Source organism: Lampetra planeri, chromosome 41 (assembly GCF_965212315.1).
Source record: "Lampetra planeri chromosome 41, kcLamPlan1.2.h2, whole genome shotgun sequence".
Classification (NCBI taxonomy): domain Eukaryota; kingdom Metazoa; phylum Chordata; class Hyperoartia; order Petromyzontiformes; family Petromyzontidae; genus Lampetra; species Lampetra planeri.
The window spans coordinates 9,213,941-9,229,435 of NC_136147.1; the positions used below are offsets into that span (position 1 = coordinate 9,213,941).

General features: G+C 53.7%; 1 protein-coding gene across 1 annotated transcript; it reads right to left on the reverse strand.

Annotated features, from left to right (window-relative positions):
• Positions 1 to 993: 993 nt before the first annotated feature.
• On the reverse strand, positions 994 to 15,212 carry LOC144732187 (eukaryotic translation initiation factor 4E-binding protein 2-like). The gene is made up of 3 exons (XM_078613544.1): positions 14,964 to 15,212; positions 5,652 to 5,930; positions 994 to 3,551 (listed from the first exon to the last, which is right to left on the reverse strand). The coding sequence occupies exons 1-3, from the start codon at positions 15,094 to 15,096 to the stop codon at positions 3,520 to 3,522; spliced, it is 444 nt and encodes a 147-aa protein (XP_078469670.1). The 5' UTR covers positions 15,097 to 15,212; the 3' UTR covers positions 994 to 3,519.
• Between the last annotated feature and the right edge of the window lie 283 nt (positions 15,213 to 15,495).

Genomic DNA, 15,495 nt, shown 5'->3' on the forward strand with positions numbered 1-15,495 from the left:
CCCTACAAAAACCATTACACTCAGTGAGGCTTTCCTGGCTAAACAAGTGTAATAATACATGATGTTTATATTCTTTGGTTATTCGTTCCTACCAGCCCACCCCGCAGGTACCTGTTTATACTGCAGGAATCCCCGTCAGTCAGGTCACGTGATAAGCAGAGAGGGGGGTGTGGGGCAAAGGTGATAGAGGGGGCACGTGAGGTAAGCTCGGGAGCTCACGAGTAGGTTCAAGGGGGGCGTGGCCAGGGGCAGAGCGAGGCCACGCCAGGAGGATAAAAGGAGACCCCGAGCGAAGGTTCGGGGCTGTTGTTTGGAGTGGGATCCCGTCGGGCTGCTGGAGTCTTCGTCACCGTCTTCACCTTCTCGGCGTCGTCAGCCAGGCAGTCTCTGTTGGCTGTCCTGGCTGAAGTGTAGTTACCCCTTGTAACCTGGCGAAGGCTACAATAGGTTGCCTCCCATTCCTAGTGTCTGAGTGTATCGATATATTTGTACAAGTTGACAAAGGCGCTAAATAAACAGAGAAAGAAGCTAACGCGTTTCTCGACTTGAGCCATTGTCCAGAGAGCTCGGGGAAGAGAGGATACCGGTGAGTGGAGGTTGAGCATAATGTGGTGAGTGGATGTTCATTGTTGTGACTTGCAGTGGTGGTTCAGTGTAGATGTGGTAAGTGGAGGAGTGATGTGCATTGTGACTGGAGTGTGGTGGTGGTTGGGCGTGGTGTGGCGAGTGGATGTCGTTGTTGCGACCTGCAGTGTGGTGGTGGTTGAACCCAGTGTGGTGAGCGAGTGTTTGAGCAATGTGCGTTGTGGCCTGCAGTGGTGGTGGTTGAAGTGTGGCGAGTGGATGTTTGTTGTACCATGCAGTGGTGGTTGAGACGGTCGCGGTGTGTGTGGTCTCGACCGAGTCTTCAACACGGATGGAGGGGGGCAGCAAATCGACGAGGAAAAGTTCACAGGAAGCCACGACGCACAAAACGCTCCAACGCCGTGGTGCTGCTGTTCACCTTTTTGTTGTAACCTTTAATTTCAGAAATGTGAACTGTACACATCCCATTCATCTCAACGCAAGCACAATTTCAACTTCTCGCACGCGACTCCGGCTGGTAGTCAAACACAATCACAGTATTAACAAGGGCATTTGTTGCCACCCACACACTCCCCCACCCCACCCTCACGGGCTCCACGGAACAAAAGTAAATCGGTCCCTCGCCCTCATCTCATCCCTTTCCGGAGAGAAGTCCAAAACAAAAGCCAAGAACCGAGGGGAGGAGTGGGGAGCGTCGCTGCGGTTTAAGCCGAAGAGAGCCAACACTTTTTTCCCCCCATACAGCAAGCTGCAGGTGCACGCGTTCAGAATCTTGAGAAATTCCACGCAGACTCGCAACCCTTCCGGGCCGTTTTGGCACGCACCGCTGTTTAAAAAAAGTTTTATTAACTTTTCAAGAGTCAAGAAAAAAAATTGCTGCTTCCAAAATTTTTTTTAAGGGAGTGCATTTGCACGACAGCAACCCCTCCTCCTCATTGTGGCGAGGAGCACGAGTCACCGCCGTACGCCACGTGCCCTTTGACCTGTGCGGCAGACCCACCGCCCCTCCCATCGGAGAGGCAAAGGTCAAGGTCGCCAACGCCGCTGTCGACTTAGCAGAGGAAGACGGCGGTTGTTGGTTTCCTCCGTGCAACTCATCTACGGAGGACCGGGCATGGCGAAGCACGCCGTCGCACGGATGGATTGGCAACGCACCAAGACAACCCCCCCCCTGCCCGGCGCTCACTAGGAACACAACGCGCTCGCTAGGAACACGACGCTCGCTCGCAGCCGGCGCCTCCGGACAAACGGGAGAGGCCGGCGGACTCACCCGACGCAAAGTGGTTCCCGGGGTGGGGGGCGTCTCGACGCCACCACCGTGTGATGGCGAGGCCCGTCCACTCGCAATTCGCGAGCATGCAACTTCGCAGACGCGCGTGGACAGAAATGAAACCTCCGTTTACAAATATTCACGCCGCAAGTTACGGGAGAATCCACGGTACCCTGCGGCCAAGATGGCACAGAGTCCAGGATTAGTCCCCGATTGGCCACTGGTCACAAGAGGCTGAGAAATATGACCAGGTAATTCAATTTAACTCGCGTCAATGGCACCTGACCTGGGCGGGATTTAGTTCAACCAAAGATTTCGCGAGCCCGTGTCGCCTGAACGCGCCACAATTTTTAAAATTAAAATTTGCATTGGGCGTGAAGGCACGCGGCACCTCTCGGTAAGAGCCAAGTTCCGGGGTTACGAGATAAAAAAAAAATACAAATCATTTAGCACCTCCACTTGCAATGACATTAACTGACTGAACTGTAAAAAAAATCCACAATATCGATAGAAACTTCTGTGAGCGCACACGCTCGTGCACACTTCTCCATGCTGGTTGGGAGGCAGGTGGCTTCAAATGTCCTCAATTCCACACCGCCGATCGTTGCAAAGACACGGAGAGGCTCGTTCCTGCCGGGCTTAAATCAAGGCGGAACGAGCGCAGGAACCAAATCCAAAACAAGCACGTTCCAAAAAGAGTCCTGCATCGAGGCACAGTAACCGACCTTTCAAAAAGGATTTGTGGAAGATTCCGGACTGGGAGTCTCAACGAGGCACAGAATCATCCTCCTCCGCACCGCACGACGGCTCCTGCGACGCGAGGAGCTTGCAAGAGAACAGCTCCACCCCCAAGTTACGTCAACGTTTAAGCGTCTCGGGTGGATTCATCGGGTAAGAGGGGGGGGGGGGCAATCTTGGGACTTGGCGAACCAAAAAAAAATTGACTGTGAAGTTAACACCTTCAAAAAGGGGAGTTCGTTTCTGAAATGCACTCCTTTTAAAAACGTCGATAAAGAATCGTTCCGGCTTTAGTTTGGTTGCGAGTCGAGCGCCATGCTTTTGATAGGAAACGGTGAAACCGAGCAAGCGAGAGACTCTGCACAGACGTCAGCCAAGGACACGCGCCCATATCAACTACGAAAAAGTTTCGCAATCGTACATTTCGCCAAGTCCATTTGCAGCCGTATTCCATGGAGGTCGTTTTGTATAGCAATAAAACAAACAATTGCCATGATTGAGCGACACATTTTTTAGAACAAAAAAATTAAGCAAAGTCAAAACTTGCGATGGCACCGTTACACGCCAGAAACGACACGGCACCATGGCCACATTTCCTTTCGAAGCCAAGTTGTCTTTAAACTTTGGGTTCAAATTAAAAAGTAGACTTTAATCGTCTGCTCGGTTGAATAAACTAGGTTAAAAAAAGAGTAGAGAGCAGACACGATTACCTTAAGGCAACAATATAAGCGCAGGAGTAGTAGCATGCTTTCTAAAGTACTATAATAACGTGTCCGTTTTAATGCCAACTTTTCATGATTTTTTTTTTCTTAGAACACAAAACATCAGTTCGCCTTGCACGGGGGCGACTGAAACGGGGTGCAAGCCAGACGAGCGCGGTGGAAACTGTCGAGTGGAACAGCTGGGATCTTCATCGAGACATCCATTTAGATGTCCATCTCGAATTGAGCATCCTCCCCTGCATGTCGGAATGCAAACACGGAACACAGAAAGAGACGACCCACGTCAGTCAGTGCGCCAGGGCGTGGCCCGGCAAACACAGCACAAACACAGCCGTCGTTGCTCTCATACACAAAGATATCCACGTATTGCCTTAACGGACTGTCGGGGCAAGTGCTGTTGGGCGAGCACCTGCGAAGGCCGACACAGAGCACACGAGTGTGGGTGGACAGCGCCACACTGCACAAGATACTAATTTGAGGCCGAGTCGACCTAGGGGAGGCCCAGGACCGACTGGTGTTGGCCACGAGGTGGAATCGTACTCAGGTCACCAGGTTCGTAACGGTGTGCTGACCACAGAGTCACTGCTGCCCGCAGCGCACAAACAAATCTGATACGCACCCACCCACAAAAACAAAGACACACACACAGAGCCCACTTCCTCGAGAGAACCCCCGGACACCGGTGATGCAAGCGGCAAGCGGAACATAGCCAAGTGCACGGCAGCACAACGACACTGGCAGCAGCTCCACAAATAAAAAACAACGGCTCAGACAAATACTGGAGTAATTCTTGGCCTCCCCCCTCCCCCCGTGGAGGCAGAGCCCGTTGTGAGTTTTGTTCACAGATGGACGCATGGCTCAAGAGGCCGGAGCACTGAGCTGGGACTAACTGTGAACTTGGGTTACGATACAGGTTTCAGCCGCCGGCGAGTAACGCGGGGCTACAAGCGTTGTGGGGCGATGTTCTCAGCCTGGGTCACCCATGACTGCATAAAATAAAACCCACAACGTGAAATTCGGTTCTGCACTTAACTTGGCCAAAGTGGAGCGCTGAGAATAAAAAAAAAATATCGGTTTTGAATATCGGTGCCGTGGATGAACGTCGTACTCTGTGACAAGAGCGGGTGGGGAAATTCTGCCCCCCCCCCCCCCCCCTAGGATGCGTGGGCCAAAAGTCAGGTGAAAGAATTTCAGAGCCAACTCTGCAGTATCCGCTTCTGCACGGGGACGTTGGGTCTCATGACGGCGATGCCGATGGAGCAACGGGGATGAAACATTGCGAATCACAGCCTGGAATCGAACCTGGGTGTAGAGGACTAGAGCACAGTACACACAGCGACGAGACGGCTCTTCCCCCACCTCACACACACACGTCCACGTGCAAACACCACCACTCGGCCAAATCACGCTGCAGGCCCAAATGATGCTTCGCGAGCACCTTTTGAGGCAGGCACGGCACACAAAGGAGTTGCGTAACCAGAACTAGACACACAGACCACGAGAGCCGTCGCTATTCATCCGAAAGCGTCCGTGGCGTTACCGCGGCGCTTGCGCCAGGCTAGGTACACTATTAGATTGCACAAAGCAGGCCAAACGTCTCCCATGGCCACACAGATTTGGTAAGTGCTGTTACTGAGCACCGATTCAGGGCAGCAGAGCAATGTAGGGGGTGATGGTCATTACCACACCCAGCCACCTTTGTCTCCCGAGGCCTGATGTTTACATATTGCACCACGCACTCATTTTTTACGTCGATTTGTTGAGATATTTGGTACTGATATTAGCCGTGGCCAGGAATCAAACTCAGGTCGCTGGGCTCAGAGCGCAAGAGCGCCAACCACTACACCATCACTCCCTCAAACGCGATCAAAAACAAAGATCCCCCCCGTGTAGCCTTAACAGACTGTTGGGGCAAGTGCTGTTAGCGAGCACCTATGAAGGCCGGCACGGCACACAAGGAGGTGGGTGGCCAGCACCACGCCAGGCCGTCTTTGTCTCCCCAGTGGCGATATTTACACACTGCAACAGGTAATCATTTGAGGCCGAGACGACCTAGGGGAGGCCCAGGACCAATTCAAATAATAATTGTCACAAACACAGAATGAGGCACGCACCTGCACGCAAACACAAAATGCCGAACGCACCTGCATGCACAATTACGCACACCGCACGCGCAAAATGACGCACCCTGCGTGCTCACACACACACGAATCGTGCACAATGACGCGCGCACACACATACACCGCGTGCGCGCACACACACACATGCACGACGCGGGCACAATGACGCACACACGCACACACGGACACAGCGGCACGTGCAGACGTGGTGCCGACCTGGCTTGTCGGTGTGGTTGGCCACGTTGTTCTCCGCCACCGCCTTGGTGGGCGACGCGGTCGGAGTGGCCGCCTGCTGCCCGCCCACGTTGGGCGAGGCGGCCGCGGCGCTGGCCGCGGCGCTGGCGGCGGCGTTGGCGGCGTTGACGACGGCGGTGGGGGAGCTCTTCCGGGGGTTGGTCACGCCGGGGATGTGCGGCAGCAGCGGGGGCGGCGTGCGCGCCAGCGGCGAGTTGCGGCACTCCATCAGAAACTTGCGGTCGTAGATGATGCGGGTGCCTGCGAGCACGGAGCGGGGCGGCGCACGCGGGCGCGTGTTCAGCCGTCACCGAGTTCGCACAGTAGGGGGCAGCGATGTTTTTTTCTTTCCCCAAGAGTCATTTATCAACATTTTTGAAAAATGTATAATTATTTAAATACAACTTTAAATGCGATGATGGCTTGCAGCCCTTCGACAAACACTGCTGGATGAATGCCCCTCCCCACACAGCACGTCATCATGTGGGGGTTGTATGATCATACATCACCCAAGTTGGTCAGTGCAGGATGCAGAAGTGGGGGGGGGGTTCCCGGGAGTGGTCTGACATGGTAGGCGTGCGGGGTGGGGAATCGAACGCTGGTTGCTGGGTTCGCAGCACCGTGCGTCAACCATCGAGCCACCAATCCAGCCGCACCACGGCGCGAGTATATCCAACGCCTCTTTACGAAAACGGCCTGGCAGCCGTTTCTGGGGTACACACAATGCATCACTGTGCATTTCCTCCAAGCCACGTGGGATGATTTAAAGTCCCCCCAGCGACATAAAATAAAAATCTTGAAGAGCAGCAAAATAAATACCAAACGCCTCGAAATAAAACACCGCCCTCTTGCGCCACGCCGTCGTTCATTATAAACAATAACTATTTATTTACTCGGGAAAGCCAACCACACTTATTTTCCGGGAGGGTCCCGCTACACAGGAGAGATGTTTGCCCAACACCAATGACGTGTGTTGTAATTGTTTTTGGCCCTGGGAGGAAACTGGAGGAGCCGGAGAAAACCCATGCAGATCAGATGGAGAAAACCTGCAAACCCTACTCAGAAAGGTGCCCACCCTGCCAGACCACACCAACCCCAAAGCATCGTGTCTCCTCGCAGATTTGTTTTGACTCAATCAGCTGCTGCAGTAATGAGCTCCATGGCAGAAGCGCCCCCTAACACCACAACACGTGCCATTCAAGATCCCCCCCCCCGCATGATGCAGGCAGAGCCAGAGCTGAGGCGGGGGGGGGCAGAGGCATTTGACAATTTGTACAAAAATGCGGCACGTGACCAGGCCAAAAGGCTCGAGCGCCGCGTGCCAGAGCAGGGAGCACACAAGGTCGCCCCAACAACACTGGCAGTGCCGCCACCGCCGCCTCCTCCTCATTGCTTTTGTTTGCAAAGCCAGCTCGGGTCGGGCGGGTGAGCACATGGCGTTCCGATCCAACACTGTACACAGGCAACCACAAGTGCGAGTTGGTCACTCCCAAGCCTTCTGCAAGCGAAACAGGCAGAACAGGACTTGTCATTTCCACCGCCGCTGCTTCTTGTCAAACGCTTCTTGCAAAACTTGTGGGGTTTTTTTTATCTTCCCACGAGAGCCTAAAGTGTCTCGGTTATTTTCTTACGGCGAGCCGATGGGGCCGGGCTACGCGCGAGACATACTGGCGGGCGCACGCTCGTAGTCAACAGGGTTCACGTTGCGTGGGGTGCCGTGTGGTGCCATCGCGCAAGCCAGGAGGGGGGGGGGGGCGAGAGGTGCATTGCCATCTACGGATGCAAATGCGCCAAAACTAAATGTTAATTATTGTTAACCCATCGCTTCGTAGGTGTTCACCAGTTGTGCCGTCCAGCTCGTGGATGCAATTGTTTTTTAATCTTTGTTATTACCGCCCTTGTTTTACAAAGGAAAGTCTGACTGAAGAGTCCTGCCAATGTTCGCAGAAGGGACTGATGTTGCCATGTGCAATCCCAACTGAGTTGTGCAGCAATGGGATGATTGGCCAATACCAGTTACATAGGAGTTATTTCTAGCCAGGGACAAAAAAAGGGCAGAGAACCCAGAGAATACCCAGCAGACGCTGCATACGAAGAGGAGACACTCCTGGCCCACAGCTCACAGCTGTACATCTACAACGCCTGGCAAGAACCAAAGGTGGTCACCCATCCAGTTGCTTAGCAACAATGCTTTCGAGAGACGACGTGATTGGGGTCACGGGTAATGATGACGATCCCATTAAAATCTGGTAAATCAACAACTCCGACATTGTTCGCTGGGTGAATGCTAAGCTTATGTCGTATTTTATATTTAGGTTGCAATGAAATAACGCATCGAGCTCGGACACGGCTTCATGTGCGAGACGCGAAACTAAACAACATCTGCTCAAGTGGCCGTGCCCCAATGCTCATTCCCACTGCCCCCCCCCGCCAACTGTGGACATTCCACAATCCACAAAGGGGGGCACAGTCTCTCCATAGGCCTAGTACACCGCCCATCGCCGTCTGTATCTGTGCAAAGAGTCGGTGGATAAGGGAACGAAAGCCTGGGCAGACTAAAGCAAGGCCAGTTATCGTCTCGTGCGGTCCCCATCGCCCGTCCCCATCGCCCGCCGGCCAGAACCCAGAGGCCACGGCACCGACGGACGGACGGCACGTGCCAGGACATGCCGCCAGCGTGACGCACCGATACTCAAATCGCGCGACCAATACCCTCGTGGGCTGCGGCAACAGGAAATGACGCCGCAAATTTTGTTGCCAGCGCCAAGTCAGTGGGAGTGGCGGGTTGTTTTTGTGGGAGGGGTGGAGCGAGGTCTGCAGATTTCAGTTTTTCGTTGAGTGTCCTCTTTCAAGCGATGACAAACCTCAACAGCTTTCCGCGGCTTTCAAAATAAAAACAAACAAGAAACGGGCCGAGCGACACATTGCGCAACAGAACAACAGAGAAACACAGAGAGCGGCGACATCGCCGCAGTCCTGGAGCCGAGACGAGACCTCGAGGACGAGCACTACTGCCGCTGCGCCGTGACGCACCCCCCACCCGACCACCCCTTCCAGTCGTACAGACAGCTGGGGCAAGTGTGATGTTGGCGAGCACGAGGGTGGTGGTGTTCACAGCACCACGCCTGGCTGCCTTAGCCTCCCAGTGCCGATGTTAACACGTCACATCAGAGCACGCATTGAAAGGCAAAACAGGAGAGGCCCAGGATTGATTCAAATCATTTCCACTGATGGTAGCCTCTGCCGTGAATCAAACTTGGTGAGCGGATTAACAGCGCACTGCCCTAACCACTGTCACTGCTCCTTCCTTTGAGCGTTCGTACGCACTAGCGCACTAGCTTCGTTTAAGCAGTGGTGTGGTCAGCATCACGCGCACGCAACAGCAGCCCCTGTTCAGTGCCAAATGTGAATGTCACCCATGAAGCCTGTGACAGACCAAGTGCACGCTGAGGCCATGTGAAGTGGCAAACGTTCACCGCGAGGTCACGGAACAGACCCTTGTACAGCGGGTTACGTATTCATGAACAACAAAGATCCCACGGTTAACCTTGTGACCTCGTGCAATTCCCATTGCAAGTTTCTACGAAGGCTGGAACTGCACGATTGGGTACATCGGGTCAGAACCGCGGCCAGCCACCTCTCTCTGTCTCTCGAGAGCTGATGTTTACATGCTGGACCAAGTCAAGACAAGGATCCAGAGACCACGAGACACAAACGCGATTCATGGGAATACCACACACACACACGACGTACTTTCACACTGCAATGATCGTGAGTACACAGAGTTAAGGGATGGGTAATGGGTGAGGCCGTTAACAGTTACGCGGTAATTGCTGTTGACCACAGGCGATAACCGGTTACCAAAGTCAGGAACCGGTTGTTTTCCAGTGAATTTTCGTCAAAACACCGATTGGCACACGCACGCACACGCTGTACAAACATGTTCTCATTTCTCAGTTACGGGGTAAAGGTGCAGCCCTGAAATTGCTTGCTCACGCCACTGCCGATGGAGTGGCCTCCACTTTAGTGAGTCGGTTGCAAATTCACCAACTATGACACCGCGGCAGCTTCCTTCGTTTCTCGATTAAAAATGTTAACAAACGTGTTTATTGCTAAACAATGTGTCTACACTAGGTAAATCAGTAACCGTTTTAACCCGTTCTTTTCCGTCAGTTACCAACAACGTTAAAAACCATTCTCAACAACCCTAGTAATGGATAACGTAAGCTTATTTATTTAGCTCATTCTACGAGATAAACTTCTGCAATAAACCGCGGGCCCCTGGGCGTCCTGGCTCCTTCCCACCCCGGGTCTGGCCTACGTCCCAAAGTGGCCGCCGCCGCCACAACCAGGAGAACAACAACATCCAATGAAGTCGGTGGGCCGGTTTGCTGGCACATTGGCGCGTTACGTAACAGTGGCAAACGGTAACACATTGGCCACTTGTCGCAGAGGATTGCGGTTTAAACCCGGTAGGCCGCCTTAGTTATGACTGCACATGTAAAACCGTCCAATGCTACACGCCGTCTGTTTCACGGTGAACGCTAAAGATCGCCTGACGTCACATGACGATTACACATTTACCAAAAGTCGAAACAATTCCACAGCAAAATACTCCTTTGGAAAACATGGCAACATCGGCCAACACTGCAAACGTACTGCAGTCCGTCAAGCTCAGCACCCTCACGAGTCTTGCGCTATAAGTATGGAACAAATTCCAAATGTATAAATGATAATTGCGAGTAACCAGTCGCAAAGTGGCCCGCAGTGCACCACATGTTACAATGGCCAGCAACAACCAGCACTATCAAAGTTGTAGATACTGCTTAAGAGTTAACAGGCTTCTTGAAATGTGCAAGGTCACAAGAGCTTTGGGAAAAGAGATGGGAGGGAATCCCAAAGTGGAGCAGAGCGAGGGAAGAAGCAGAAAGAGGAGCGTTGTTGTGACCTGCAGTGTGGCGAGCGAACACAACGGGGATGAAAGATGAAGCAGCCTCGAGCAGAGATCGCGTCCTCCCACCACGGGTGGAGGGATCAATATGCGAAGATCACAGGAAGAGAAACCGCGGCAGTAGCGAGAGAACAGAGTCGAGGCGACTGGCCGCAGGTGAGCGAGCGAGTGGATTCAATTAGCGAAGTGCTGGATCAGTCACCCAGTCGACTGCCTCACGGCGAATTCGACCGAGCGCAACGAGAGGTAGGGGGCACCGGGTGCTTGGTTTTCCACCTCGCACAAACGTGACCACTCGAAAACACACAGGCGGCCCCATCTGCCAAACAATCATCGATCACACGATGCCGATTGCCAGATAGCCCTTGTTGACGGCTCGCTCCCGTCTGTCGCAACCGTTTTATCAGCAGTGGAATTGTCCGCAGCCTCTCTGTGCACATGATGCACATGATAGCGTTACAAGTGTCCAGAGCCATCAGTCCACATCAACCTATCAAGCTCAAATCCACAAACGTAAACAGAATTTAAACGCCCCCCCGAACCCATATCTGACGTATTCCTTATTTTAATTATTATCGACCCAGGAAACCCATATCACAGCTCAAGAAAGACGTATCTCCAGTGGGTTCTCAAATTTGCTTCGTAGTTTTTGTTGTGTAAGCTACGGGAAGAATCTGCGGAGAACGCGGAAGCCGCCTACGACCAAAGCGACGGCAGAGCGCACAAACTCCTCCACGCAAAGCAGTTGCCCAGTCGGGAACTGAACTCGGCTTCTCCTTGCTCGGGGGCACACACGTGTGTTATCCCTGACGCCACACTACACTCCTTAGGGGCCCCATACATTTAGTAGGAACCCAAAAAGCTGTCAAAACTGGACCCCTCCCCCCCTCCCTGTACGCACGCGGACTTTTTACACCCCCCAACCTGCGTACGTACGCCTGACCCCCTCCTCCCATCCTATAGAACGGCCGATATTTAATCCACGCAGAAACGATCAATGATTAATAATATTAACGTGTTTAAGCAAACAGATAGTCCACCGCCGGCTGCATTATTATCGAGGCTTCACCCCCCCCCCCCGTTTCCTATGCGTGCGTACATTGTCAGTAGACCCCCCCCCCATACGCAGCGTACGCATTTGGGTTCACCCCCCTCCCCCCTCCATGCGTTACGTACTAAATGGACAGGGGCCCCGTGCCTTGTAAACATCAATAAACCGCGCGATTGCAACAGCCACTGGGCCGAGCCAGCTCGCACAGGTGGCTAAAGTACCAAGAAAAACAAACAGACACCACCCCCCTCCCCCCCCCCGAGTTGTACTTGAACTGTCGGGGTCACAGCGAGACGATGAAATTTGAGACGAATGTTGTTGCTGCTGGGTGCAGCAGCTCCCCTGATGCTTATTCTGTTACAGCCGCGCCACTTGGTGTCAACCGCAAGAGTTGTTTACGCGTCAACTAATTCACGTTCGCGTGTGCTTTAGAGATGCCTCACCTGGCAAGTCCAGCCATGGGTGCCTTCACTGCCTGCTCAAAACAATCACAATCATTGTGCACTGCCCCTACCCGCACCGACCAGGATGACGAAGTATGACCAAATATCCGTCAAGGCCCGCAAGGAGTCCATCATCCAGCAGTTGACTTGACATCACGGCCTGTACATCTACACAATGTGGCTTCCCTCGTCACAGTAAGGTCATCATCTCACATTTCTATCCACTTCTGGATGAAGACCAAAGTTGGATTTTTTTAAAAGAAACCAAGGCCATTGTTGCCATGTCGGCGAGTGGGGTAAACGTTGGCAGTGGTTAAGCGCTCCGAGCTAGAAATCCGAGTTAGATTCCAGGCCACGAATAACTTCAGTCGCGATCGATGTCTGAACCCGACCTTCGCATCCAGCGTGTTGGAAAGTGCGGCGAAGTACGATTCATGGCATACATGTACTCTTATACGTTATTTAAATGTTGTGTATACGTGTTTGCTGTCAGCGGACACCCTGGAAACCCTTGCTAAAAGCGAGATATTCCATCTCAAGGGACTCTCAAGAACTAAAATAAACAAGGCATCCCCCATGACTGACACTGCGTGGCACTGCCACAGGGCTGCACGTGCAGTGCTCCATCACAATTAAAACAAGAACACGGAGCTACAGATACTGGACAAAAACAAGTACAGTGAGCACGTGCTCGCGCTGGGGACACGTGCTGACGTCACCCCAAGTCACGTGTGGGACAGTGCGTAAAGGGGCGGGGAGGTGGTGGGGGGGGCGTGCTGCCAGAGCCAATCGCAATGCACCCGTGGAAGTTCACGTGACGTGTCAGCAGCCAATGGGCGCCACGAACGGCAGGCATGCCGATGCGCTCCACAAAACGTAAACACGTGGTGACTGACGCGTGCTTCCTTGACAGCTGACGGGAGAAGCAGGGGCAGAGGCCGAAGCAAGGGGCAGCAGCAAGGGAGGGGCAGAGGCCGAAGCAAGGGGCAGCAGTGAGGAGCAGGATTTTAAGAGAGAAGCAAGCAAGAAGCAGATGCTGAAACAAGGAGATGGCAGCAGCTGACGGGAGAATAACCTGAAACAAATACGCAGTGGCTGAAGCAGCCGAGTATCAGTACAAGTTTAAGCAATCGCTTAAGTCGAGAGATGCATAAAAAAACATCCATAGAAGCAAACAGCAATGGCAGACTAATTAACAGCGGCACAATGATTGGAAGCAGAAGCAGCATAACACCGCAAAAGCACGGGGGCAGTTCGCCTCCCCACTGCATCAGAATAATCAGCGGCACTTATATATGAAGCGGCAGCGGCGTGGAAGCATCAGCAGCAGCAGCAGCGTGGAAGCATGGCCGCAGCACGAGGCGGGTCCCCTCCCCCGCGGTATGCAACGAAACTCCGCTCCCGCTTTGTTTTTCAACTTTTAATTTACAACTCCCCTCGTGTTTGCTGCCAGTTATAACGATTGGTACGAAACGTGGCCCGCCTCTCGCTACACTTCTCACAAAAGCGCATTTAAGCAGAATGTTACGTATTTTTTTGTTTACAAAAGTTATCATTATACCAGAGAAGGTGGTGTTTGTTTTACTGAAGGGGCCCGAGACTGAACCCAGAACGCAACTACCCAGGGCGGTGTTCCTTGGCTCAACCCCAAACCCCTCATCCAAAGCTTCTCAGTTCGAGCCAGAACCCTGTTGGCCAAATAAGTCCGGGGTCATGGGCCGCAGGCCAACTCTGAAGTCTTTAAACTATTTATTATTTAGCCGGCAAGGCTCAATTAGCTGTTATACAACTCGTTATCTTTCAGAAGCGGCCTGGCCACAACGACAAACTCAACTAAGTGGCTCATCACCACGTGGACATTTACATCGGCCAAGTGCTCGTAACGTGCCATGTCGATTCGAAACGTGGTGGTGGTATCCACGATGGTCAAAAGGGCGAGAAGAGAGACAGCGCACACTCCGAATACACAGCAGCAGCAGGCGTCGTCAGGATCGAACCCACGACCTCCTGCGTCCCAGGCGAGGGAGTTAACATCTCTCCGGGTCTCGGTTATTAAACTCATCATCATGTCGGCTCCCCCACCCTCCCCAAGCTGTAACAACGTGGTGGTGGTTGTGAATGACGGGTCCTGGTCGAGTGAGAGTTGCTCGGCGTGTGCCTGCGGTTAAAGGCGTCTCCTGGGTTCGAGCTCAGGCCTCGGGGCACAACAAGACGCGATCCCCTCCTCTCTCGCCGTGTAACCTCAACATCGCGACGCGATTCCACCCCCCACCACCACCACCCACAAGTTAGAGGCGAGGCGACCCCACGAGATTCGCAAGCAACAACACAACAACCACAACAGCAGTGTGCGAGTGTGGTGCTTATGGTGGTTGATGTTGGTGCGGGTAACGGTGGTGATAGCGATGTTTGTGACGATGGTGGTGATGTTAATGTCGATCGTGTTGCTGATGGTGGTCGTTATATTGGTGATGACGACGGTGCTATTATTGCAGGCTGATGATGGTGGTAGTGCTACTCATGATACTCCTGATGATGATAGTGATGAAGACGGTGCAATAGCAGTCGCGATGCTGGGGGTGGTGATACCAGCTGGTGTCTGCTGCTGACCGCGCTATTAGCCAGAGGACGAGACCGATGCCGACCATGATGCAACTTGCGACCATGTGCTGGTCACGGTGCCGATGACAATTCTACTGCTGATGACAGTCTTACTGCTGAGCGTGTGCCTGCTGACGATAGCGTTTACTGCTGATGAGAGTGGCGCTTGACGATGATGGTGGTGTTCGTGGTGGTGTAGATGATGATGGAGGGAGCCACGCGTGGCGCCGCTGCCGCTGCTGCCGCACCCCCAGGCGTGGTGGAGAAGAAGGTCCCGCCCGGCGTGGTGCAGTAGTCGTGAGGTAGTTGAGAGGCGTCGCTCAGCAGCACCCTCCGCGTGGGGATGGCCCGGCTCTCCGTGTGCGAGCGGCTGCACGACATGGCGACTTCTTCTGCTGTTGCTCTTGCGGTCCCTGCTGCTGCTGTTGCCTCTCTCCCTGATGCCGCCCGAGCCAAGGCCTCGAACCCGCCCCCCACCTCCACTTCACTCCTACGCGTGGTCCCGCCCCTAGCGTAGACACGCCCCTCCCAGTTTAAGTACCGCCCTTATTTGGCCCCGCCCCTCGCGTGGCCACGCCCCCACTCAAAAGTACCGCTCCACCCCCCGTGGTACCCCCGCCCCCTCTCTTTAGTAACGCCCCGCCCGTCACTTCACTCCTCCGTGTGGCCCCGCCCCTCTCTTAAGTACCGCCCCCCACTTCACTCCCCCACGTGGCCCCGCTTCTCACGAGCCCCGCCCACACCACCAAGCTCGCCCCGCCCCCTCCTAAGTACCGCCCT

What these genes read in the sequence shown, in the direction of transcription:
- LOC144732187 (XM_078613544.1), bottom strand. Translation starts at nt 15,096, where the DNA reads ATGTCGTGCAGCCGCTCGCACACGGAGAGCCGGGCCATCCCCACGCGG. An exon ending in CTTCTCCACCACGCCTGGGG is followed by an intron (nt 5,931 to 14,963) that starts GTGCGGCAGCAG and finishes CCGTGCTCGCAG; the next exon opens with GCACCCGCATCATCTACGAC. An exon ending in CAACCACACCGACAAGCCAG is followed by an intron (nt 3,552 to 5,651) that starts GTCGGCACCACG and finishes TCCGACATGCAG; the next exon opens with GGGAGGATGCTCAATTCGAG.